This window comes from Acartia tonsa, chromosome 7, assembly GCF_053477335.1.
Source record: "Acartia tonsa isolate MP-2025a chromosome 7, ASM5347733v1, whole genome shotgun sequence".
NCBI lineage: Eukaryota > Metazoa > Arthropoda > Copepoda > Calanoida > Acartiidae > Acartia > Acartia tonsa.
This window is the reverse complement of record NC_137266.1, coordinates 52,269,060-52,296,352: the sequence shown is the minus strand read 5'-3', so window position 1 is coordinate 52,296,352 and position 27,293 is coordinate 52,269,060. Positions and strand designations below refer to the sequence as shown.

Here is a 27,293-nt window from a genome sequence, read left to right as displayed (position 1 = left end):
TACAATGCAAAAGCGAGAATATTTTTTTTATAAAAATCAGAAAGAAATCATTTTATGTTTAATTAAAACTGCAAATTTATTATATTTTTGTCCTAAAACTTATTTTTTGCAATTTTCAAAGGGATTGTGTTACGATAGGATATCAAACAAACGTTTTATAACCCTTTATCTCTGTTTTTAATTCTTTTAAGTTTGCTTTTAAGTTAGTAGATCAAAGAAGGGGTGGGGTGTAGGTGTGTTTCGGTCAGAAAGGGGGAAAGACCTGTTACGCTTCGGTGTTTATTTAATGGAGCAATTTTTGAAGAAGTAGCAAAATTGTTTTAAAAATTTTAAACAAGGATTTAACTTATGAATAAAAAAACACCAAATACTTATGATTTTAAATTAGTTGCTGTGCTCTTAACATATAGGGATAAAGGAAGGGCAGGAAAATAGCTTAGAACCATTCAAAGACTCAAACTAAAATACTACCAGGACCTATGTGAAGCTTTCCTTACATGGAAAACTCAATCAGTTTATTAGTGAACAAGATTTTGGCGGACAAACAATACAAAAAACCTTACTACTTTTCGTTTGCTATTTTTTTTTTGGCTCTTTTTATTTGTAGTATTTTAAACTACAATTATATCACACTCTCCCTTTATTCTTCTTACCTGTAGTAAGAAGGAGGGGGGAGAGAAAAAGGGAAAATGTTGCTATTCTATATACAAATTCCTTCCTTCCAACCCTCCCCCTTTTTATGTCAACATTTAATGAAACAAATATTCTTCCCAAGTTATATTTTAATAAAAATATTTTAGAAATCAACGAATTTCTATTTAAATTTTTAAAAATGCGGGAACAAAAAATTTAAAAAAATCTACGAATTTTTAAGTAATATTTTGAATTTTAAAAATGCGGGAATATTTTCCCCTAGAGAAGCCGGGTTCCCCAAACCTAGGCGCTTCTTGCTTGACCCTTCTCTAAATATAGAGGGGGTAGTGTATAAAGAGATGCTACTCACCTATGCGCTAGAAAAAGGGGGATTTCAAGGGGTGGAGACACGTTAAGAGGAGAGAAGAGGTGCGAAGGGTTGCAAAGTGCCTAAACTTTTAATCATCCAAATATTTTAATTTAAAATCCCCATTTGAAAAAATCTTTCCATTTTTCCCTAAATTCGGATATTTTCTTTTAAATTTTCATGTTTTATAGCCAGTTCATCAATTTTCCACGGTTATTAAAATTCTTTAACGTGTATTTTACAATAAAAACACTTAAATTAATAAGTTTGGTATATTTTGGGGAAATTTTATGAAAATAATTTGGCCGCCCTGACGCTTAGAGTAAGAAAACTATTTTACCTCAACACAACAGATGAAATTTGAAAATTGAAATTGTAATAAAAATTTTAAAAAAGCTGAATTTTAAGTGAATTATTAAATAGCAAAAAAGTTGTGTGTTTAACAGCGAAGCTATCCTATATTTCAATTTGTATGTCCGTACGTCTGTTAGAAACGTGATTTCTTGACCTTTTTTTAAATAATAGAATTCTGATTTTATGTGTGAAGATTTCTTTTAATCCAGTTTGTAATTTACTTTGTTCCGTCAGTCTGTCGCTCATATGTGATGCGATTTAATTATCGTGATAAAAAGTTAAAATATTTCAGAAATTAAGTAATTTAATTTTAAAAAATGGAAATAGAAGAATTATTACATTTAACAAAATTGTAAAAAGTTACATTTTTCTTATAAAGTGAAAAAAATAACATATAAAATCTAAATATAGTGAAAAAATGTGAATTTTGTACGTTATTCTGTACGATTATGACCCAACGGAATCGTACAACGTCCGTACGTTCGTCAATATGAGTACGACTACGGACAGGAGCTGTAGTACCAAGTTAGGGTCCAAGGAAAGGGTTCAATTTTACATTTTCTACCATTAACATATCCCTATATATCTATAATACAAAGTAGAACGTTGTCTGTCTGGTCTGAAGCTTAAGATCTCAGTAACCACTGAACCGATTGGGCTCTACACCCTCCAGGAAATATATCTTTTAATAATGTTTTGGTTTTAAGCTATTTTCTTGGGGAGTAGGACACCCTTAACCACCCCAAAAAATAAGAAATACTCCCCACCCCCCTTTTTCTTTTTTAATCTAAAATTTCAAAAATTAGAGATTAGGGGCGAAACCACTTTTATTGTATAAAGTAGTAAGGTTTTTTTTTTTTGACTATAGCTTAAGATTTCGATAACTACTGAACTGATTGGGTTCTGTATTTTGGATTGGACAAGTTTCACATAGGTCACGGGATGGTCTAAGGCTATTTGATTTCAGATTTAAGTTTTGGGATGGTTTTAAGTTCTTGTTCCTTTCTGCCCCAATTGAATTTAAAGCCCCCAAATAACGATAGAAGTTTACTTAAATTAACTTAGCAAGAGATTCTGTATTTGAGATGGAAGGAGATGGTGGAAAAATAGCCTAAAACTTTCCCAAGACTCAAAGTTCCATAAATTAAGTAGCCTAAAACCGTCGTAGTACCTATGGCGAATGGAGATAGTTCAATTGGTTCAGTGGTTAGCGAGATTTTAACGGACAAACCCCCAAAAAACTGTATCAACTTTTTATTAATTGGAATAGGATTTATCGTAGGTACCTAGGTATTAGAATAGTTAAATTGAACCCTACTTAATAATTTAGTTTTATAAAAACTCCGAGACACGACCCCCCATCCCCGGCTCGGAACAGGGGGCCAAAATATTTACGGAAACCGCCGTTTTAACGGCGGCCAACAGTGACCTAAAAAGCTCAACGGCGGCGGCTAATGTTAACGCTAAAAGTGATTTTAAGTTACCTACTACTATAACTAAAAATAATATATCCTGTGATAACGCCATTAAAATGACCTCTAACGAGGCTGATGTCTCAACTATGGCCGAAGGGGCTATTAGAAAAACGGCGATGTTAGACGACACCGCCGGTAGAGAACGGGAGCCCGAAGGCTCCGCTGATATAACGCCGCCGTTTAGTGAATCGTCAAATTCGAATTCTACTCCACCGTATATTAGGTATGTATTTAAAATTAAAGTGTGTCTACTCTAAGTTCGTTGTTTAGTTAGTTAAACAGTCAGTATATTATGTTTTCAAACATGATTATGTAAAAATAGCTAAGAACCTGCTTTTGGCCAATAATCGGGACTTATTATTAACAAACTTGTAATAAGTGCCGTATCTTTCCATTATTTACAGCTATATTTGATTTCAAAGTTATCTTACATTTCTTCTCATATTATTCAGGGATCTAAAGGGATAAGACAATGGCCAATAAATTGATATACATCTCTGATGAATCATGATATTAAAACGTTAAGACATGCAACTTTATTAACCAACCAATTAAAATTCCCCAATGTTCTTAATCCAACGAAAAAGAAAACATTATTGTAAACTTTGGGGACTGGTGTATTAAACAGCCCAGTGTCCCCTCCCTTCCTGATATATTATTAGGGTCAATTCTTTTATTACGTTCTTATCGTCAATTTCAAACATTGTTTGCTTTAGCTAGTAGAGTTAATTTAGAGCTAGTTTAAACTAGTTTTTAGATTTTTAGACAATGATTAATACCTTATTTTACTGTATAATACATTATTATTCAATGTTGACATTTTGTTGTTGCTACGCATTGTCATTGTTTGACTTTGAAGTCAGGTATCTAAAGGGATAAGACAATAGCCGATAAATTGATGTACATTCCTAATGATGATACACAAAATCACCTTTTTTATAGATTCAAATTAGTGGTTGAAATTCTTGAACACCTAACTTAGTAAATAAACCAATCAAAATCCCCAAAATTGTTAGGCCAACGAATAAGAAATCGTCATTATAAAACTTTGGGGACTAGTGTAACAAACATCCCATTGTCCCCCCCCCCTCTCTCTGCTTTGAAGTAGTTTAATCTTTGAACTGAAAAATGCTAAAGCCAAGGAATTTAACTTAACTTCAAATATTTCCTAGCCCCCGAAAAAAGTAGAAAAAGGAAGGAGATAAAAAAAAAACAACAAGGATGACCACATCCGTAAATAGAAAAGCAGGATGGACAAACGGACAAAGTGAGTTAGAGTAGAAAAGAAAAAGATAATAGACAGTAAAAAACATAAATATTAAAAATGAATTATAACCGACCAACCAATGGACCAAGTAATTTTGGATAGTTTCTTCCCACAAAAAATCTGCCTCCTATCTTAAATATCAGGCGAGAAATATCTACCAATTATTTCCGACGAACAGACAGATACACAATGAATTATAGAGTAGCTTCGCTACTAAAAAGAGTTCAATTGAAATGCCCATTTTTTTTGTTGCAAGATTTTGTTTGAAATGCTTGGCGGATTTTTTGTCGCTGTTTTTTCCTTTGATGCCATGCGACGCTTTCTTTGATTAATTTTGGTGTAATCACTATCAAAGGGGCGATTTTGTTTGTTTTCAAGTCTTAATTAGAATCAAAAGCTTTGACTGGCAACTTGAAAAGCATTTATTTTGAGGCCAAGAAGAAAAAAGTTTCTTTGTGATATCAACAAAATGTTTGTCAGTGTTTTTGAAGTAAGGTAGAAAGTTAACATTTTTTAGTAAAAGATAAAATAGAATTTGTATAAAAATGTCCTTTTATAATAATTCCCTAGGTATTGGAAGGATTTAAGAATATGTATAGGTACTAAAAATTATTGTTTTTCAGTGATTTAGAATTTTAGATCTTTGATCATTACCTATTCATATAAATACCTACATATAAAAAAAGGAACATACAGTTATTTAACAAAGTAAATGACTTTTCAGTATTGCTTCGAAACTGACTAATATCCGCTGGATTAGAACCGGCCATGAGCAATACTGAAAAATCATGTATCGTAGTAAACAATTTTCCACGAATAATAAAGAGAAATATCATAAAATCAAAGGTGATTTAGTTTCCGGGCCTCTGGCAACTCGGGGCCAATTAAACAGGGATTGATCTTATAATATTTTTCTTTACTATCCGCGAAAAATTGTCTATAATACGATGCGCTAAATAACTTTACATTTATTTATATTAAAATATAGATTACTTTGTAGTCAATTTACATCTTCTTATATCTTATAAATTGAACCTACTTTGTTAAAATAAATATTTATATTATTGAGTCACTTATTCAGTTAACTTAGATCCTATACCCTTGATATTAACTTCTCCTAAGTTATATATAGATTAATAGGGTATGTATTTGCCTTTGAACGGGCGCTTTTCATTATTTAAAACTTTGAGATAAATGTCGAGAAATCAAAGAATTTGTGGTCAGCTAGCTAAATAAGATAGCTTAACGCAATTTTTATATTTTATAAAATGTTTTATAAAGTTGAAAAAACAAGTTTTGTAAAACTAAAAGTAAACATTATGTTTTTTTTGTGTGTCCACCTAAGAACCCTGTCAACCACTGAACCGATATGGTTTTTACAGGTCTAGGTATTTTTTTTGAGGCTGGAAGGTTGGGGGGGTGTTACCTCCACCATCCCAAAAGAAATTGCCTTAAAATTATCTCTCCAAAAAAAAAAAAAAAAATTAAAACTAAAATTGATAGTGGAGGTTCGATCCCCCCCCCCTCTCCTTCCCTATATTCTTTAAGTGCCTCTAGGGGCGTAGTCGCCTTTGATTAAGTCTAGTCTACTCTTATCTTTCTATTACTTGTGTAAATATGAGTTTACGTGCATAGTATATTATACCTCTACATACATTAATCATAATTAAACTTTATTTCTTAGTCATAACAGCGTAGCTTCTCTATATTTTTTTTGTATGACCGCCCTCTTAAGACAATGAATAATAAAATATTTGTCTATCTTTCTATTTTTTTGAGCTTCGCTTTTTAAAGATGTTGTCATCCTTGTATAACCTGTACTAAATTCTTTCTCTCTATGTAAACGTGTTATTTTGAAAATTTCAATTATGGTCATAGAAAAAAGGGGGTGGAATAAGGGGGAGGGGATTAGTTAGGAATGGGAATTTCTCTAGAAATTTTGGATTTTTCTTTAAATTATGGATAGTTGAGAAAAAACAAGGATGATAAAATTTTTATACGCGAAGTTTCAAGAATTAAAAAAAAAACATTGTCTATCTATTTTCTAACTGATGTATCTATCTATCAGTAATACAGACAAACTGACGGAACGGACAAACAGCCGTTCACAGTTCCATACATACATGTATTAGTTGGGTTTTCGCAACCAAGGTAAAACACAATTTTTGTCCTACTTTCGAAAATCTCCCTATAAAGGCAGGGGCCACACCTTAAAAAGGAGGATAGGGCCACCTAGTACAACTGAGAAGCTGAAAAGTACTGCATGTTTGGTTCAAAATGATTGTTAGATATTATTTAGCCAGCTACAAGTTACACTTTGTTAGTTAGAGTACATGATAATCTTGTGTAAGATCCAAGTAATAATAAACCATTATAAATACTAAATAGTTATTACACTAGTCACCAAAGTTTTATATTAATGTTTTCTTATTAGTTGGTTTAACAACTTTGGGGACTCAAATGAATTTTGATTGGTTGGATCATTAAGTGTCTTAACGTTGCACCCACTAATTGTAATCTATAGAAGAGGTAATTTGATTAATCACTGGGAATATACATCAATTTATCAGCCATTGTCTTATCCCTTTAGATCCCTACAATGAATTTCTATTTTTTTTCAGATGGTCTGAGAGTCTGCGTAACTTGGTGTCAGATCAAGACGGAATGGAATTATTTGCAAAGTATTTGAAATCAGAGAATGTCTACCATTTTTTAGAATTTTGGTAAGTTAAAATAAGAGGATGTAGTCGGTGTGTCTGTCTTACTAACCACTGGACCAATTTGTTTCTCCATTAAAATATAGCTTTCTACAGGTCCAGAAAAGGTTTTGACTATTTTTAGGAAGGGAACCTCCAATCCCCCGAAAGAAATTACCCATTGGCTTTACAATTAAACCTTCACTCCCAATTTTTGAAAACTAAATTAAAAGCAGTGGATAAGACAATGGGCGATAAATTGATATACATCCCAACAGAGGAAAAAAAAAAATGATTACCCCTTCTGTATATTTAAGTTAATATTGAAACGTATGAACATTACAAAACAAAATCAATCACTGCCAAATACTCCATGTTTTTGAGTCATCGAATAAGATAACGTGGTTATAAAAACTGGGAACCAGTGTAATTAACAGCCCAATATACCCTCCCTCCCTGATCTAATGTAACTTATCTATGTCGTCGTCATTTCCGAAATTAACCTATCCTCCCTACTATAAAAAAAACCCATTTATTTTTGACTGACTGAAAAGTTGTGTGTTCATAATTTGATAATATTTAGGTTTGCATGTGAGGGACTGAGGAAAAATAATACATCAGATGTCACAAAATTAGTCAAGGTATAGATAGATAGAAAGATAGATGGATGGATATATAGACATACAGACATTTAGATAGATAGACAGACATTTAGATAGACGGATACAGATAGATATATAGACTTGAGTTAGATGAATGAAAGGTATGAATAATTTTTTGGTTGTTTAGAGGTAGTCATTAATGTTTAGTTAAAATATCTATTTTACCGCATAATTTTTGATAGGTACCTACCTAAAGAAGATAAATGTAACAAAATCGCAAATTAAACTTGTTTTAACAAAATACTATGCTTATGTTGAAATTATATTGTAAGTTCTAAAAATATATACCTAACAATTAATGTTTTAAGTTTCCGACTCTTGGATAGAAAACATTCTGTAATCTAATGTGTATTAAATATGTTATTGCTGCGCTACCTATGGACATAATTATCTTTTGTTTTTCAGGTGATAAACAAGAAATTTATGAGGGAGCAACAAGTTCCAGTCACGGAGCAAACAAGACGGGATATCCAAGACAAAATTAAGAATAAGCAAGTTGATAGGTACGTATTTGATGTTTATTTCATGATACTATATAGAAGGAATAAAACACTTGAGTGGGTGTGGGAGGGGGTCAATTTAATTTTACAATGAAAAAGATAAATTTTTTTTTGGGGTGGGTGTTTCCTGGGTAGTTCTTTTTTCCTTGAAGAGGGTGGAGGAACAATGCCCCGAAAATATTCATTAATCTACTCCGGAATTATAAGAAGCTTTACTGTAAAGGAGAACCATATTGATCCAACAATCACATTCCGTTACGGACGGAATTACGGACGGACAAACAAACCTAATAATAGAGTAAATTCGCTGCTTAAAAGAATTTATTTTCAATCATTTTGATTTTTTTTGTAGGGATATATTCGACGGTGCTCAAGCGGAGCTGGAGGCCAAGATGACGGAAACTGTTTACAGAAATTTTCTAGCCAGCGAAGAATATCTTAATTATGTTCAAAAGATGCAAGTTGGTAGGTTGATAGATAAGTAGATAAACAAATAGATAGATAGACAGACAGACAGAAACTGTTTATAGAAATTTTCTTGCCAGCGAAGAATATCTCAACTATGTTTAGAAGATGCAAGTGGGTAAGTTGATAGATAGACAAACAGACAGACAGTTTAAAATACTAGTATATGAAAGGTTTCGTGATTTTAAAGATACTCTCATTCTTTTATTTATAACACCTTAACGTGTGTTATATAACTCACTTTGTCTGTTTGTCCATCCATGTTTTTTTTGTGATTATCTACTTATGGAAGTTGTAATTCTTGTTATATTTATTTCTATATCTTTGGAACTGTCTCTAAAAAGATGAATAGTATGTTAAAGCCCCTAATTAAGTATCTCAATAATATCCAGGGAGAGAGGGGACAATGGGCTCTTTATAATACTAGTCCCCAAAGTTGAAAGTTGTGTTGTTTTCTTATTCGTTGGCTTCATAACTTTAGGGGCTTTTTTGCATCTTGATTGTTTGGTTCATTAAGTTGGGTGTCTAAACGTTTATAATATACAGAAGGGGTAATTTTGTGTATCATCATTGGGGAAGTTGGCCATTGTCTTATCCCTTTAGATCCCTGCCTAAACTTAATTTATTCTTATTCAGGTGAATCAGATTTCTCCGCCAAAGCCTCTGGCAGCCATAGTACAGCATCCTCCATTTCTGGCAGGCAGATACAGGACGATTCTGGACACTTTTCTGTACCTATAGAGGTAGATAGTTAGTTAGATAGCAAAATAGATTTGAAAGATTACCTAAAAACGGCCTGCAGTGCAAATATGACAGCTGTCCCACTTTAACAAGAACGAACACATTCGCATCTCTCTCTGAAACAATAATGAACTTGACATACACTTATATTTTAGCCCAGAATCAGTTTAACTTTCTGCAATAGAAAAAGCCCCTTACAGTCATAAATCTTTTAATTAAATAAACAACAATATAACAAATGATAAATATATTTTATTAAATCACTATAACGCATTTGGTATTTGTCTAACAAGGATGTATGGTTTCATAGCTGCGCCTTCTCACTTATTTGGTATAGTTCTATTTTGGTATAGTTCAATGCTCCACTGGTTTGATATAGGGAAATAACCTAAAACATAACAAATGATAATTTGTCACAAGATTATAGATATGCAGGTTCAGGATGATTCTGGACACTTTTAGAGGTAGATAGATAGTTAGATAGCAAAATAGATTATAGATATGCAGGTTCAGGATGATTCTGGACACTTTTCTGTACCTATAGAGGTAGATAGATAGTTAGATAGCAAAATAGATTATAGATATGCAGGTTCAGGATGATTCTGGACACTTTTCTGTACCTATAGAGGTAGATAGATAGTTAGATAGCAAAATAGATTATAGACATGCAGGTTCAGGATGATTCTGGACACTTTTCTGTACCTATAGAGGTAGATAGCAAGATAGATAGATAGATAAATAGATGGAGAGACAGGTAGATAAATAATCAGATACAGTACGATTCTGGACACTTTTCTTTACTTATTAAGGAAAAGTAGATAGATAGACCTAAAGATTGAGATATTTTTCTAAGCAGTCAATTTCGAAACAATTTTGTATTTCTTGCTCAATCCATTAAGTTTTCCTTAACAGTTGGACATTCAAAATAGTTACCTATACGTTAAATAGATATATAGACATAAACATATATAATTTATAGGTTGAAAAGCCGAGGGTGATAAGTTCAAGACCAGGCGAAGGAACAACAAGTGATTCTACTTCAGGTAAAAACTTTAGGACCGTGAGAAAATTTTAGTTTTCGTGGGAAAAAGGTATTAGGTATAGGAGGATTTTGGATCTCATGAGAAAACTGAGAAAGGAGTTAAATTGCTATTTAAATAGGTACCTACTACATTACTTTTAGAAATACATATAAATCATATTCATTATCAAACTATCTTTACATTTATATCTATCTATTTATTAGATTCCTCGTGGGGGAGCTGAGGGGCTATTGACCCTCTCCTACTTCGTCATATTTTCACAGTAGCTTTTCTCCTATTTATATCCCCTGCGGCGCCTATTTTCTAATCCTGCGGGGCACCCATTAATATTACCAAACTTTACCCAAAAATTTCCTACGAAATACGATGAAACCCGCTAGGTACTTAGTTTTCTATCCATGATCCAATTTTTTTTTTTTGGGGGGGGAGGTCATTTTTTCTTATGGCGATTTCACTTGAAAATCTTTTAGAGGCAAGATCTTTGGGTACACACAGACAGTCATTCATCCTATTACTTTTATATAAAATATTGATCTTAATCTAGGTATATCAGAAACGAGTGGCAGCCTACATCAACACACAATAATCTCAACAACCAACACAACTTCAAGCGCTGCTGCAACTACAACAACCGCAAACACTAGCACTGCGGCGGCAGAACAGCCGCATAACAACACAGCCGCGTATCTCTCGCTGAGCGGCATACCCGCCAGCACGCTGGATGAGTCGGATTGCGCCCAGCTGATTCAAAGTTTGTCGCTCACATCCAGCGCTCTGCCCACCCTACATGAAAACAGGCAAAAAATCCATTTGTTACGCGAAGTTTTAATACAATAGGACAATTCCATATAAATGACACTTTCTTTATAAATAATAAAATATATTTAATTTAAGAAGGATGGGTTCAGTTACATATTTAGGTTTTTTTGAACCTAGATGACCTTCATTTTCAAGACCTGCATAAGCATATCTTAGTGACAACCTACAGTCAACAAATCATTGATTGGAAGTCTAATCAGAAATATTAGGAATTTCTATAACTCTTTCTGTATTCAAGTCGTACCTTACATAGCAGCAGTAGAAACGATATTTAAGTCTTTATTAGTCAATAGTCGGTTCTGGCTGAGGCTCGAACCCATAACATCTCTGAATAATATTCGGCCCAACTCTATGGATGTAAAAATAATGGATTTTTGTTTGTTTGAAAACAGTGAGCTGGATTTGAGTGAAAATCATCCGTCCAATAATAATAAATTATCCACGTCAATGGGACCCTCAATTTCAGCAGCTGAAGGAATGAAAATCTTCTTTTTTATACTGTTTTAGTAGCGAAGCTACACTAAATTTTGTTTTGTGTCCGAACTTAAAAAAGCTTTCTTTTAAAACTAAAATAGAAAATAAAGGGTCGTTTTTTACCCCTAATTTTACGCTATCCTCCTTTACCTAGCATCTAGTTTTTTGTATGACTGTTATCTTGTCTCTTAAAATTACCTTAACCATTGAATGAACCGATCAGTTTCTTCATTTTTTGGAAGATACATATGATATCGCTTCAAATATTTTATTTTACTGTTTTATTGTTTGATTAAAGGCTCAGAATGGTTTTTGGCTATTTTATATGAAAGAGGTGTTAGTTTCTTAAGGAGATATACCAAAGGTTCCCAATTAAAGAGAAGCTGCGCTATCCTTATAATAAAGTAACAGGATGTGTGTTTGTCTGTTTGTTTGTTTGTCTGTGTGTGTTTCTGTACCAAAAGATCTCTCTAACCACTGAACCGATATGGTTCTCCTTTACAGGATAGCTTCCCATAGATCCTTGGAAGGTTTATAGCTATTTTTGGGGAGGGTACCACCAACCTTCCAAGAAAAATTGACCCCCCAAAAATGTCTCTAGGGGCGTATTCGCTGGTAGAATATTAAACAAAATCGAAGATTTTCACCAACCAAGGACGTGTAGATGCCAAAAGTCAAAGTATGCTGGGCCTCACCTCTCATTCTCTAATGATAACCGCCAAACGACGCCATATTGTCAAACCCGAGGCATTTGCTGGACACTATTTACAGGTAGACAATACACTTTGGGGACGCTCCCCGGAGGGGAGGGGTTATGGAAAAAATATACACCTCTATTATAAAATAACAGAACCTTTACATATGTCATTTGTACCAGGCTATACTGTATGTTTTTATTGATGGAAATCTTCACAAAAAAAAATAGCAGTCTGTAATAAATAGCAGCCGGGAATATTAAATTTCTCTCACAGCGTTACGGACTGAATGAATGACGGACAGACAAAGTTATAGAGTAGCTTCGCTACTAAAATAGATATTCTTATGGACTAAAGACAAAGGTAGAATTAGACATACAGACAATAATATAATCTTTGGTGAGCTTCGTTTTTCATATCCTTTTTATTCTTGTTTTGTTTTAGAGCGGCCTTAGCAGTGGCTCAGTTTCTGGTCGTCCAAGGAATCCCTACCATGCTTATAACTCTGCCTATAATCCTGTTAGCAGACAGGTATATAGATAGATAGAAAGATAGTTATATAGATAGATAGACAGATAGATAGATAGATAGTTAGATAGATAGTTTCTGGTCGTCCAAGGAATCCCTACCATGCTTATAACTGCTTATAATCCTGTTAGTAGACAGGTATATAGATATTTATTTTTAGAAGGCCAATGAATCCCGACCATGCTTATAACTCTGCTTTTAAACCTGTAAGAATATACTTTATTATATAAAAGTAACAGGATGTATGTCTGTCTGTAGTAATTTTTTACTCTTGAGTATAATTTATGTTTTATTTTAAGCTTCAATTTTTTTTTAAATTTGGAATCAAATTTGGTCTCAAATTATTCCAAATTGCCTAATCCGGCGAGAAATGGCTGTGAACGGCGAGAGCGGTTGTCCGGCCGCCTTTTTTTTGTAAGATACCAAAACTTGGTTAAATTAGTGTCACAACAAAAAGATTTTACCCAATTATCTCTAAAACTAAGGTAGTACCACACAGGGCTGTGCAAATCCCGTTTTTTTTTTAAAAATACCCCGGGGTCGTGGAAAATAGGGGTTTTACCCGGGTTTTAGGGGTTTCTTGAGTTTTTTGGGGTATTTTGGGTTTTTATACTGTAAAAGCTTGAATAATATATTATATATAATTATATAATATGTAATAGACGATTCTTTCTATGGTGCAGCGAGTTTCATAGTATTTTCACAGTAGCTTTTCTCTTATTTCTACCCCTGCGGGGCAATCATTACCCCTTATTTAACCTAACCTAAAATAACCTATTAATAGCTACTATAAAAATACAAAGAAAACCACTGTGCCATGAAACCAATTAGGTCCATTCTTTTAATATTTAGAAACAGGCTAGGACATAAGAAAGATGAAAAGTTGGCTGCTATTTACAGGAAAAACAGAAAAAAAGGCAAAAATCTAAAGATCCTAAAACTGTACATGCTTTTCTTGCTGGTAAATATATCTCTTCCTGAGCCCGGGACAATGGCAAAATCAAGCACAGCAGTCTATTCCTTTGTTAAATACATGCAAGGGGTCAATGAAAAACATATTTTTTTTATATAAACAATGAAAAATAAACTTATTTTTGAAACAATTTTACTTTTTTTAATAAAACCCCAAAAACCTAAAACCCCTTGGGTTTTTTAAGGTGGGTTAAAGGGCAAAAAACCCGGGTGGGTTTTGGGGTGGGTTTTTTATCTGCCAACCCTGGTACCACACCACATCCCCCCCCCCCCTTTTATGTTCTAATGAAAGTTTTTCTAGGATTCTGAGTTACAAAGTTTGAGTTCAGATGCGCATACCACTGATGATAATATGTCAAGTTTTACGGAGGGGTCTTCACATTCTTACAGGTATACAGACAGACAGATAGACATGTATGATAGACAGAGAGACAGATAGACATACAATTAGAACTACAGATGATATTGGTCAAAATTTACTGAGGGTTTTTCACATTCTTATAGCTTTACAGATAAACGGACATCATGACATTGATACAAGATAGTCAATTTTTAGAAACATAAAATACATTGGGCTGGTTATTACACTTGTCCCCAAAGTTAAATAAACGTATTCTTATTCTCTTGCTAAAAATTTTTGGGACTTTAATTGAATTTTGATATGTTTATTAAGTTAAGTGTCCAAATGTTACAAAAACTAATTGTAATCTATAGAAGAGGTAGTTTTGTGTATTATTATTGAGGATATACATCAATTTATCTGCCTATGTCTTATCCCTTTAGATCCCTACTTAGTTAAAATATGTTTTTTAGACAAATCACCTCAAAGAAGCACATCAAGAGGCAGCTAAAGAAAACGTCAGACTGTCGTGTCTGTCGGTCAGTCCGTACATAAAATTAGTTAAAATATGTTTTATTCTAGACAAATCACCTCTAAGAAGCACATCAAGAGGCAGCTAAAGAAAGCACACGAGCAGTCCTTACAGAACAGTCACAACATCCATGGCGTACAGGCCCTTGTCCCCAGGTCAGTAAAAAAATAGTGGTTGAAACGTTAGTACACTGATAATAGTTTGTTCTGATCTTCTATCAAGATCTTATAAAAGTACCCAAAGTATTTAAATCAAAGAATAAACTTTGGGTGCCTTATCCATCAAAAAGTTTGTACACAGTTAAAAAAATATTAGAGGAAAAGTTTGTACACTGATGTTAGTTTTTTCAAATCTTCTATCAAGATCTATCAAGTACCCAAAATTTTTAATAAAACTTGGGTACCTAATAAAAACACAACATTCACGGCGTACAGGCCCTTGTCCCCAGGTCTGTAGCAATATTGGCGGCAAAGTTTGTACACTGATGATAGTTTGTTCTTATCTTCTATCAAGATTTTATAAAAGTACCCAAAGTTTTAAAATCAAAGAACAAACTTTGGGTACCTTAAAAAAACTCTACATCCACGGCGTACAGGCTCTTGTCCCCAGGTCTGTATCAATAATATTGGTAGAAAATTTTGTACACAGTATCCAAAGTTATTAAGTCAAAGAATCGAGAATGTGTTAAAAAACTTTGGGTCCCTAATAAAAAACCTTACCTGATGTCCTGTACGGGTCAGGAGGTGGTCGGTACGTCCGTTCAGACACAACATTTTGGCCTGTGTGTGGTTGCGAAGCTACTCTGTAAATTAGATATTTAAAGTTAATGAATGTGTTATTTTTATGTAGTATTTTTTTGTGTATTTATAATTTCCCTCCTGTATAATAGCTTAACTATTCGAAAAATTGTTTTGACATTTAGAATTAGTTAACCATTTAAAAATTTGGTAGACCCACAAAATAATATAGGTTTATTAAGATTTATTATTTATCACGAGTTATCCCCTCCTAAAATATAAAAAAAACATCCCCGAAGCTATTAGAAGATTCACTGTAAATGAGAGCCATATCGGTCCAGCAGTTAGCAAAACCACTCTATAAACAAATAGACAGACAGACAGACGGACGGACATACCGTTAATAGTATATAATGATAACCTCTCTTCTGATAGAAATGTGAGTTGAAACTGGGGACTTCAAAGGATTTCTATTCCGTATATTGTCGCGGGTTTTAGTACATGTTTTCATAAAAAACGATTAAGGCTAAACAATATGTTGAAACAAAATCTTTAAAAATCACTTTGAATCCTGAATATTTTAGTACCTTAATAGTTTCAATTTTAGCTTTAAAATGAAAATTTTTGGGGGTGGGTATTATTTTTTTTCAGGGACTATTTCTCTTGGGAATGTGGAGATATCCTCCCCCAAAATAAAACTTCTCTGAACCTCTAAGAGTGAACCATTTCAGTCCAGTAGTTGGTTAACGAGATCTTAAGCTACAGAAAGACATCCTGTTACTTTTAGATAAGCATTGTCTTATCTATTCCATTAGATTTCTAGAAAATATGTCCCTGTTACTTGAGAGAGGGTGGGGAGGGGGTTTTTGGGGAAATTTCAAGATCAAAGGAATTTTGGAGGCTTATTCAGGGTTATAGGAATCATCAATATTACCTTTTTTTAAAACTTGTTTCAATATATTTATTATTACTTGGATATTACACCTGATTATGATGTAATCAAATAAAGTTAAACTTGTAGCGGGCTAAAATAAGACCTCCCCCCCCCCCCAATTCACCGCCTTTACCCCTATTTCATTTTCTTGGTTTATTTGTTTTATTTATGTGTATATATTTCTTTGTAGAACGCAACGAGTGCCGCCTGAAGCTACGCAACCCAAAAGTCCGTCCGATTTTGCTGCTGAATTAATCAGAAAATTAGAAAAGGTACTTTTTGTTCTTTACAGAAGTAACGAAGCTATTTTGATTATATTGGCTCAAAAATTTTGGGTACTTTGATTGAATTTTGATTGTATGTACCAAAATGAAAGTGCTTGAACTTTCCAACAAATAATTATAATTTACAGAAGGGACATTATTGTTGGTCATCATTGTGGATGTTTAGCAATTTATCGTCCATTGTCTTATCCCTTAAGATCCTTGTATGGAGAGAGATTTTAACTTTACTGCTTTGTAGGTGAAAGAAGAACAAGACAAACACGAGAGGCTCCAGTCCAAATTAGAAGAGACGCCATCTTTAGTTTCACAGGTATTAAAACAGACAAATTATATAGATAGACAGATAGATAGATAGATAGACAGACAGACAGACAGACAGACAGACAGACAGACAGACAGACAAACAAATATCCACAAAAGGCTACAGTCTAAATTAGAAGAAACACCATCTTTAGTTTCACAGGTATTAATACAGACAGACAGATAGACAGACAGACGGACAGACATACATAAAGACAGACAAACGCGTTCAAGTCTCTACGTTAAAATTTTTTTCCTCGATTTTTGTGATAATCTTGTGATTGTACTGTACCCTCCCCCAAAATAGTTATATACCTTCCCGGGACCTATGAGAAGCTACCCTGTTATTAGAACCCGATCGGTTCAGCAGTTGTTGTTGTTGTAGCCATGGTTATCTGAAGTTAGGACTCAGATGCACACGGAGACTGGAAGTGAGAATCCTTTGGCCAATCTTAGATTGGTAAGCTTCGCGCACAGCTGATTGAATTCTATGTTACATTACAAGCTGACCCGCAATTCTCGTGGAAGCTACTCAATTATTACATCACCCTGGCCTAGAGTTTTGGCAGGTGTTCCATATTAAGCCACCCTAATTAATGGCACTCTCATACGAGGAGCATGGATGAGGGAAAGCATAGTTAGAGCTGCTTGATTTGTAGAATCCTAACTTCCTACCAATCTCCCCCCTTACAACCCTAGGGCATCTTAGGGAAGGTTGCGTGATCATAATCTGACAAATTGCGACAGCATTTGTCAACCAAGTGCAAAGTCTATGTAAGGACTTGAACTCGGTTTTTCCCAACCACAGCATAGTGCGCTAACCACTACACTATGGGACACCCCCGGTTCAGCAGTTAGCGAGATCCTTCGGTACAGACACACAGACAAACAAAAAGAACCTCCCGTTACTTTGTTATAAGGATTATATATAATAATTTTTTTTGCTAGGACTCTAGCCGAAGTTATGCCGACTATTTGAAGCACAACAAGCTGTCTTTCCCGGAAGATCCATTAGAGTCCATCCTGGACAAACATTTCTCCAGTGTCTCACATTTCTCCGATAAAACTCCTGTCCTTCGCTCACCAGGTACGTTATTGTTCTTGTTCAGGGATCTAAAGGGATAAGACATTGGCCGATAAAATGATGTTCATCCACAATGATGATACACAATAATTACCCCTTTTGTAGTTTAAAGTTAATCGTTAAAATGTTTGAATATTCAACTTAATGATTCAACCAATCAAAATTCAATACCCAAAGTTGTTAAGCCAACGAATAAGAGAACTTTATTATCTCTCAAACATTGTTTTAATTAATATAGTTTTTTGTTAAAGAAAATGTTGAGATAGCTAACTTTTAATCGGATTGAAAATGTTGCGACAGATTTCCATGAAAACTTATTTTTTACTTTTAGGCGATCCTGCAGGACGTCCGCGTACGCCTCCAGGCTACCGCAGCTCCAGCCAGACCATGTCAAGCTCCATGGGGCCGCCCATGCTGCACCACCGGACCCTTCCGGGCCGGGGGGCCACCAGTAGGGGCCCACCCGGCGGACCCATGGCTGGGGGCGGCGGGGGCACCATGTACCACCAAGATTTGGCCTACTTTGACCGAGGCGCACCCCCGATGGGCCCGAGATTTGGTGGGGGTGGTGTTGGCGCAATGGGGGGTAGGATGGAGCCCCCACCAGCCCCGCCTCAGGATAATAAGAATAATTTTGTTAGAGAATGGGTGGAGGTAAGATTATTTTTTTCTCATTTTTGTGGGAATTATGAACTAATTTTGTTATTTTGTTCAAGAATATTTTAAAGGATTCAATATTGATTTTTTGGGAAGATAACAAACTAACAATTCGCAATTAACTATTCTAAAATGTCTTTTTCCGGTATACTTTATTAGGCTTTATTTTATTTTACTATCCGCGAATTTATGATTACACTACCAGTATGACCAGCGGTCACATTTTATTATCTGCGGATAACTGTTATATTCTAGGATGTAGAGCGACAGAGTGGTGGACCTGGCAGCCACCATCAGTACGACCAGAGGTCCCAGTCCTCCAGCAGGCACCAACAACCTTCTAAAACATCACCGCGCTCTGCCAGACATAAGGTATACAATACATACACATACACACACACACACACACACTCATAAACACAGATAGATAATTACAGAAAGATAGACAGACAAACAAACACACAGATCGATAGACGGATATTCAGACAGACCGATAGACGAAAATTAAGTAAGAAGGATACTAAAAGCTATTCCTATATATAGAATTAGCGGATGCATCCCTTGCCTCTAAGGGCTCTGTATAAAATAGCCTAAAACCAGGGACCTAAATGAAGCTTCCCTAAAAATGAGAACTCAATTAGTTTAATAGTTATAGAAATCTTAAGCTTCGCACAGAAAGCTTAGTATTTTATGAAATAGGCAAAAAATAATTGATATACAAATTTTCCCCCCCCAATAACTAAATATTCTCAAGATGACCTAACTTAACCTAACTTGTATTTGTAGGTATCAAGCAGTAGTCATCATAGAGCTCAGTCTACGGATAGACTTATGTCCAGCAGCTGGTCTAGCGGTCATATGCAGGTATATATAGATAGATAGATCGATAGACAGATGGATAGATTTGGGGAGTGTGGTGAAAACCTCCCCCAAAATAGTTATAAACTTTACCAGGACCAGTGTTGCGGATCCGCATTGATTGTATGCGGATCCGGATCCTCCAAATTTGGTCAGTGCGGATCCGGATCCTACCGGATCCGGTTCCGGATCCTTGACAATAAAAATAAAATCACCAAATTTTTCAAAAAATATTTATTCTTTAATCTCGAAGTCAAAAATACTTTTGATTTTCAAGTCTGATACTAAAGAGTGTGGGAGTTAATCAGCTGATCTTAACAAGGTTACCAGATATTTCTAAATTTGTAAGTGACTATTTTATATAAATTTAGGTAGATTTTTCCATAAATTTATACCCCAGGATCCGGATCCGCATTTTTTTGCGGATCCGGATCCTTGGACTAAAAATAATGCGGATCCTTCCGGATCCGCAACACTGACCAGGACCTATGAGAAGCTATCCTGTACATGAGAATCATATCGGATAAGTGGTTAGCGAAATCTTTCGGTACACACAGAAAGAGATCCTTTTACTTTGTTTTAAGGATAATCAATGATATCTATCAATCTATTTTAGAAGGGCACCCAGATGCAGCTAGAGGAGGCTAACCGCCGTCTCGCCTCGCTGGCCGCTCTCAACTCCTCCATGGGCGGGCCAGCCGGTCATCCTGGACAGGTGGGCTACAGCGGGGGGCCTCATCCCGGACAGGGGGGCTACAGCGCCCACTCCTTGAATATGTCCGCTTCATCTCAGGTTATATTTGTTATTGGATAGATGGTTAGATAATATATTAGTTGGTAGATAGTGAAAAGATTCAGAGGGACATTGGGCTGTTTATTATACCAGTCCCCAAAGTTTTATAATGACGTTTTTTTATTCGTCGGCTTCACGACTTTATGGACTTATTGAATTTTAAGGGGGGGGGAAGTTCTGACACATTTGCGTAAACGGTGATTATTGGCTTTATCTTTGGACTGAGAGGATAGGTTATTAGGGATAAAATCATTCTTATATGATGAATTTCCCCCAGATTTAAGATTTTTTGGATAGGCCTCCAGGTTCCGGAGCTCCAGGCCTCCAGGTGGTCTCTGTACAGGTAAAATTGAAAAAAATTTTTTTTTTTTAAATTTAAAAATCAACTTATAAAACAAAATATGCATATTTTTTCTTCAAATATGTGAATAATATTAAAAAAGATGCATATTTTGTTTTATAAGTTGACCTGTAACTTTAAAAAAAAAATTTTTTTTTTCAATTTTACCTGTACAGAGACCACCTGGAGGCCTGGAGCTCCGGAACCTGGAGGCCTATCCAAAAAATCTTAAATCTGGGGGAAATTCGTCATATAAGAATGATTTTATCCCTAATAACCTATCCTCTCAGTCCGAAGATAAAGCCAATAATCACCGTTTACGCAAATGTGTCAGAACTTCCCCCCCCCTTGGTTTGTTCATTCTGTTGGGTGTTCATATAAGTTTCAACCACTAATTGTAGTTTATAAACGGGGTAATTTTGTGCATCATTATTTAATTGGGATAATCAATTGATAGATTGATTAATGAATAAATTGCTTGATATCCTAAAGTAGTAAGGTTATTTTGTCTGAAGCTAAATATCTTGGAAAATGCTATTCTGATTGGGTTGCACTTTTCAGGGAAGCTTCAAAAATGGCTTGGAGTGGTTTTGGGCTATTTTTTTCTGGTCCCTTTTTTCCTCCTTTAGATGCTAGGGGCGTATCCACTGGTAGCTTCATAAAGTTTAATTTTTTTTTGTTTTTCGATAATAACAACCGTTAGAGTTCTCCAATTTAAGGAAGCTTTACTCATCTCCCGGGAAAGTTTTGGGCTATTTTTGAATTATTTTCTTGGGGTCGTCCTAGTCTATCATTCTCTCCTAATTTTGAATACAAAACTCTAATAAACTAGGGGCAAGTCACTAGCTTTATATAAAAAGAGATAAGAAAGTAGTTATTTTTATTACTTAAAGAATCCAGAATTTATTATAAGATTTAGCTAGGTATTTACCTATTTTAAAATATTTAAATTTTAGGGAGGTTCTCTCGGGGCTAGTAGTATGCTACCCCCACAGGGCTCTCACAGTAACAACTCAACCCTGAGAAGAACAGCTGCGGCCGCAGCTGGTAAACCCGTCCCGGGATCTGAGTTCACCGTGGCAGGTAAAATATTAATTGAACTTCTTGGTTAATGACCGATTTTAAAATAGGCTTTAAATTTTGATCAATATAGGAAAAATTTTAGGGATGGAGGGGACATTGGACTGTTTTTTACACTAGTCCCAAAAGTCTTTATATCTATCTATCTATCTAGTGTACACCTTCAGCCAAGAGAAGGACCCAATGCCATACAGGACCAAGATCTACACCAAGAACGTCACCCTCAGGAATGTCAAGGATCTTCTGCCCAAGAAAGGAAGCTTCAGGTACGTTTTTTTTGCAGGGACGTCCAAGCTTTTATTTTTTTTTTTTTGGGGGGGGGGTAAATAAGAGGTCTCAAAGGTTTGAGAGGGGGGTAATTTAATGTATTTTTTTTTATAAATCTTAAGGGGTTAAAATGAGGTGTTCAAAGCTTTAGGGGTTAAAAAAATGGTATTAAATTGATGATTTTTATTTTAATATTTATGGAAAATTGTCTGTAATACGATCCTACTATCTGTCATATTTTGAACATCTATCTATCTATCTAGGTTTTACTTCAAGACTGAGGTGGACGGAGAAGCTTGTCTGGAGGAAGAAACGGAGGACTCGAACTCTGTCCCCCTCTGGGAGGGAAAGGTTATTGTCCAGTGCAGAAATATGGAATAAAACCTGCCCGTTCCCCTTAGTGTCGTGCACAGTAATACCAGCTCAAACAGTACATATAGCAAAATTGTAAAATTTTTGTTTCAAAAAAATGTTTTTATTGTTAATTTTTGACCAAAATACCATAATTATAGTAAATAGTTTAAAAAGGGATCTTTTCATGAATGAAATGATAAGAGTTACGCTACTTAGTTAATTATGTTTACATTTCAAGACTTTTAATTTGATAAAATTAACTATAATGTCATTTGAACAATAATGGATTTATTACAACTTCGATGTTACACCTGATTTTTATGTTCTCTAATAAAGTGAAACTTGCAGCTGGCTAAAATAATAATACCCAACTCTTAACATCAAATTCATGAAAAATCCACTATATTAATTGCTCAAAGCTTATTAGGTTAATTTATCTATATATTATTTATATTAAACTCTAATTATTTCTTTTAAAAAGAAATACTTTTTGAGTTTTTAATTAAATAAACTATTATATCAATCAGGGAAAAAGGGTAGATCATTAATCTACAACCATTTTTTCGCCCCAATAGTTACCACTTACCAAAAGGAAGAATTTTACACTGTCTTTTTGGGGAAAAGATTATTTTTTCCCATTGTCCTAACCCACTTTTTCCTGAAAAATAAGGCTTTCATGAGAGATAAAAATATGAAATATTTAAAATTGTTAATTCTATGTTAATTTCATGTTTATTAATTAATTTATAATTAATTTTGCTTACATCATGTGGTTAATTTTTGTTAATTACATTAATTAAATTGTGATATTTATATATATAATATACCTATACGTACATTTATTATTAAACTAGTTGTGAAAATAATGGGTATGTTTTTCGGGCATTTTTGGGGGATGTTATTGTAATATTTGTTAAATTAAAACCATTTTTCAAAAGCAGGGATTTTAATCAATTTATAAAAAATAATTGCTTTCCCTTAAAAAGCCTGTCGACCATTAAACCCCCATCCCCTTAGCCCCAGATTCTGAAAATAAATAAAAATAAGGAACGCTAAATTTTTCCCCTATTGCCTATTCCCTGTGGGGCCTTTACATGCGGTGCCCTAACCCTGATATATAGAAATAAAAAAATAATAACTATATTTCCTCCTTATTTTAGAATTGTTTAATTTATAAGGGAGAGGGGGTTTCTTTGTTCAACAAGGCATTTCAAGGGACATTTATATGACATTATTTTCTTTATACAATATATAGGTACCTAGGTAACATTTTTAAAAATTTGATTTTTTGTAAGTTTTTAAAACAAAGCTATCATACACATGGCTTCGTAGGTAATACGTTCACAAATCTTAGCATAATTAAGGGGACGTGTATGATTATATAGAAGTTTAAACTATGAATTTATTATACTTTATTATTATTTTTCAAGCTATTGAACATTTTTTTTTTGTAAGTGAAATGAATCTAAATGAAAATTCTTTCTGTAATAATAAGTTGCCTTATTATATATTATATACATAATTTTTATAATCATTTTTGTACAATTTTTCAATGAAAATTGCTATTCTTATAACAGTTATTATAAAATTGTAGGTTTAAGTCTTTAAGTCGAAGGAAGTTTTTTTTTCATTGACACAGTAAAGCTTTATTTGACAAGAAGGGAATTGTTTAATACAATAGTCCCCAAAGTTTTATATCAAAAACAATTTCTTATTCGTTGGCTTAACATCTTTGGGGACTTAAGTGAATTTTGATTGGTTATTTAATTACAACTAATTTGAATGTACAGAAGGGATATTTTTGAATTATTGGGAATGAACATCAATTTATCGGCCATTGTCTTATCCCTTTAGATCCCTGAACTGTTTCTATCTTATTTTATGCCGTTATTATGTTGGCTTTTCGCCGTTAGCAAATAGTTATTTCTCGCAACGTAATATAAACAGCTTTCCGCGGATATAAAATGTTCAATTATAAGATTAAAACCAGTTTGTTTTACCCAAAGAGATGCCGAAGGCATGGGTTAAAAGAAGTGGTGTTAATCTTATGATACATTTTTATATTCGTGGAAAACTGAATATAATACGATGCTAGACATAGCTTTTTCGTAGGGATCAGAACTGGTTCTAATCCACTGGATATTAATTGGGTTTGAATGAATACGAGAAAAAAAGCTTCCTTCGTCCTTAAGATTTGATCACAATTGTCTTCCAATGTTAAAGTTGTGCTAAATAAAATAAAATATTGAAGAAGATTTTTACTTTATAGTTTTAAGTAGCGAAGCCACTCTATAATTCAATTTGTTCGTCTCTTTTAGATGGAATTTGTTGGTATTACAGGTTTACGACAAAACCTCTTGAGCGTTTTGTCGTATTTTTTAGAGTAGCTTTTGATAAATTATTTTAGGTTAAGTCATGTTAGGTGATTGCCCCGCAATGGGTCCCAAAGGGCTAGAAATAGAAGAATAGCTGCTGTGAAAATACAATAAAACGCCCCTTAAGAGGCGTTGTCATGAAAGGGACTTTACCCCAAACTTTTCCACTATTACTTTTATTTGAGATTGTAGGCTTACATCAATTTATTGTTTATTGTCTTATCCCTTAAGATCCACTGGTATGTTTTACACCTAATGTTTGATTGTATATGTCTTAAGATTATTTAAAGCGAAGCTTTCGTACTACGTTAGTCTGTCCGTATTTATTTATATTTTAAAATCTTAGCTGGATCTTTAAATTTGTAGCCGTGGCCGTGGCCGTGGCCAGAGGTACAGCCACTAACCTAATACCGATCTTAAAATCAAATTGCGATCTTTAAATCATAGCCACTTTTTGAATTTTCAGTAAAAATATGAAAAAAAATAATAATGTGATACGTTAAAACTTCAAACATTTAAAATCCATGTTTTATTGGCTGCACTGGCAGTGGCGACGGCTGCGACTATGGCCACGGCAACGATCCAGCTCTTGTATGTGATGATTTCTATAAGAAATTTTGGCAGTTTCTCAAATATTGCATATGGACCTCAAACTAACTTTAAAAAACGTGTCTTATGATGGTTGATTGAACGAGGAACATATTGAAAATTCCGTATGGTTAGGAACTCTAGCAGGGGCTAGAAGAATCATCATATTATGCATTTTTCAAGAATAGCATCTTGTAAACCAAAATGGAAATGTAAGTATGTCCAAGTCCATATGGAATCTTCTTAAAATAACTTGACAGAATTGTTCTATCAATTTAAACCTTTTTTTTTATATGTTCATTTGTTCAAAAAGACTTTTTTTTTGGAAAAACCTTAAGAATTAATTTTCTCGTATTCATTCGAATCCGGTGGATGGGAACCGGTTCTCACCCATACTAAAAAACTATGTCTAGCATCGTATTATATCCAGCTTTCTACAAATATAAAATTGTAAAATCATAAGATTAAAACCATTTTTTTGCCCGTGCCTTTGGCACCTCGGGGCTAAAAAAACTGGTTTTAATCTTATAATTGTACATTCTATATCCGCGGAAAGCTGTTTATAATACGATGCGAGAAATAACTATTATGGATGATTTCATCCCTGTTTATGTTATTGTATGTTTTTTTTCAGATATAAACCTTTTATAATGACAAATCGCCCAGGAAGAAAGGGGACGGTGGGCTGATTATTACACTAGTCCCTAAAGTTTTTAATAACGTTTTCTTATTCGTTGGCTCAACAACTTTGGGGACTTTTTTTTTAAGAATTTTGATTCATTAAGTTGAATATTCAAACGCTTCAACCAGTAATTGTAATCTACCGAAGAGGGCATTTTGTGTATCATCATTGGAGATGTACATCACTTTAGCCATTGTCTTATCCATTTAGACCCCAACAATCCGTCGGCTGTGAAACAACTGATAGTAAGATAAAAGGAAGGCAACGCCTTGTCCTAAAAATTACCATTCGTAGTTTGAACGTTCGTACAAAAATAGAGTAATTGAAAGATTGGCTCTAATGATAGCGCACCTACTCTATACTTGTAAATGTCCACACGCCGTCCATAAGACACGAAAAGGGGGAAACATGATTTTCTCGGCTCCTAACTAAGATAGAAGGCTCAAATTTCTTGTCAACATTCTCATCATTATGAAGCAAAATTAACTGTAAAACATTTATGGCGATTTTAAAGACCTACTATTTGAAACTACTTGTCCGTATTCTTATCCATGATTATGGATGATTTCATCCTTGTTATATATTTTATAAGCCATACTTAAACAAAAAAACTCTAAAATTAGATAAAGAAAAATGTTTGATTTTTAGGACAAAATAAGCTATAGAGTGGCTGTAATTGTATGTTACAGAAAAATAAAAATCAGAGCTTTTTGTATATAATATATTAAAATTACATTAAAAGCAATTACAATATCATATGATCGAATAAAAATCATTAGAAATTAAAATAATCATTATGAAATTACAAATTAAAATAAATACACTATAAGGGGAATGAGGTCTCCAAATTAATTTACAATTTTGAAATAGAAATTAAACATAAAAAGAATATGATATATGAGTATTTAAAATGAAAATAAAAAAAATTAAAAATCTGTTTTTTAGAAGGGGGAGGGGGGGATTTGGGTGGGTAGGTTTTGGTTAAAGAATGGACTACTTCTAAATATACATTTAATACAAAACTTTTAGAAAATAATATAAAACAAAATTAATTTTGTATTATATTATTTTCTAAATCTTATCTTAAATGGAAAATATGTTTTTGTAAATCTATTATTTGATAATTATTAATTCATTTGAAAGCATTAATTTGTTCCAAAGATAAAATAAGTATTATTCCAGAATGGGGCACTTTAAAACCGATTAATATCCGCTGGATTAGACCGGTTCTCAGCCATACTGAAATATAATGTACAGTTTTGTTAGCCCTGAGGGGCCGAAGTTATAAAACTGGTTTTAATTTTATAATTTAGATATTCGCGGAAAACTGTCAATAATACGATGCAATAAATAATTATTTCTCAAATAAGATATTTTGAAAGAAAATATTTAAGTGC

At 33.9% G+C, this 27,293-nt stretch overlaps 1 protein-coding gene across 1 annotated transcript in view; it reads left to right on the top strand.

Annotated features, from left to right (window-relative positions):
• The window catches only part of LOC145324617 (axin-like), a 41,662-nt gene extending 17,156 nt beyond the window's left edge, over window positions 1–24,506 (top strand). The window contains exons 5-27 of the mRNA XM_080167199.1: window positions 2,685–3,052; window positions 6,718–6,819; window positions 7,376–7,433; window positions 7,860–7,957; window positions 8,307–8,419; window positions 9,056–9,162; window positions 10,140–10,203; window positions 10,748–11,000; window positions 11,415–11,499; window positions 12,154–12,267; window positions 12,636–12,722; window positions 13,993–14,081; window positions 14,614–14,718; window positions 16,425–16,506; window positions 16,757–16,828; window positions 17,767–17,905; window positions 18,234–18,556; window positions 18,815–18,931; window positions 19,346–19,423; window positions 20,034–20,210; window positions 21,507–21,633; window positions 21,785–21,896; window positions 22,161–24,506. Of these exons, the coding sequence (XP_080023325.1) occupies window positions 2,685–3,052; window positions 6,718–6,819; window positions 7,376–7,433; window positions 7,860–7,957; window positions 8,307–8,419; window positions 9,056–9,162; window positions 10,140–10,203; window positions 10,748–11,000; window positions 11,415–11,499; window positions 12,154–12,267; window positions 12,636–12,722; window positions 13,993–14,081; window positions 14,614–14,718; window positions 16,425–16,506; window positions 16,757–16,828; window positions 17,767–17,905; window positions 18,234–18,556; window positions 18,815–18,931; window positions 19,346–19,423; window positions 20,034–20,210; window positions 21,507–21,633; window positions 21,785–21,896; window positions 22,161–22,278 (2,988 nt within the window). The 3' untranslated portion in view covers window positions 22,279–24,506. The remainder of the gene's footprint in view (window positions 1–2,684; window positions 3,053–6,717; window positions 6,820–7,375; window positions 7,434–7,859; window positions 7,958–8,306; window positions 8,420–9,055; window positions 9,163–10,139; window positions 10,204–10,747; window positions 11,001–11,414; window positions 11,500–12,153; window positions 12,268–12,635; window positions 12,723–13,992; window positions 14,082–14,613; window positions 14,719–16,424; window positions 16,507–16,756; window positions 16,829–17,766; window positions 17,906–18,233; window positions 18,557–18,814; window positions 18,932–19,345; window positions 19,424–20,033; window positions 20,211–21,506; window positions 21,634–21,784; window positions 21,897–22,160) is intronic.
• Window positions 24,507–27,293: the final 2,787 nt, after the last annotated feature.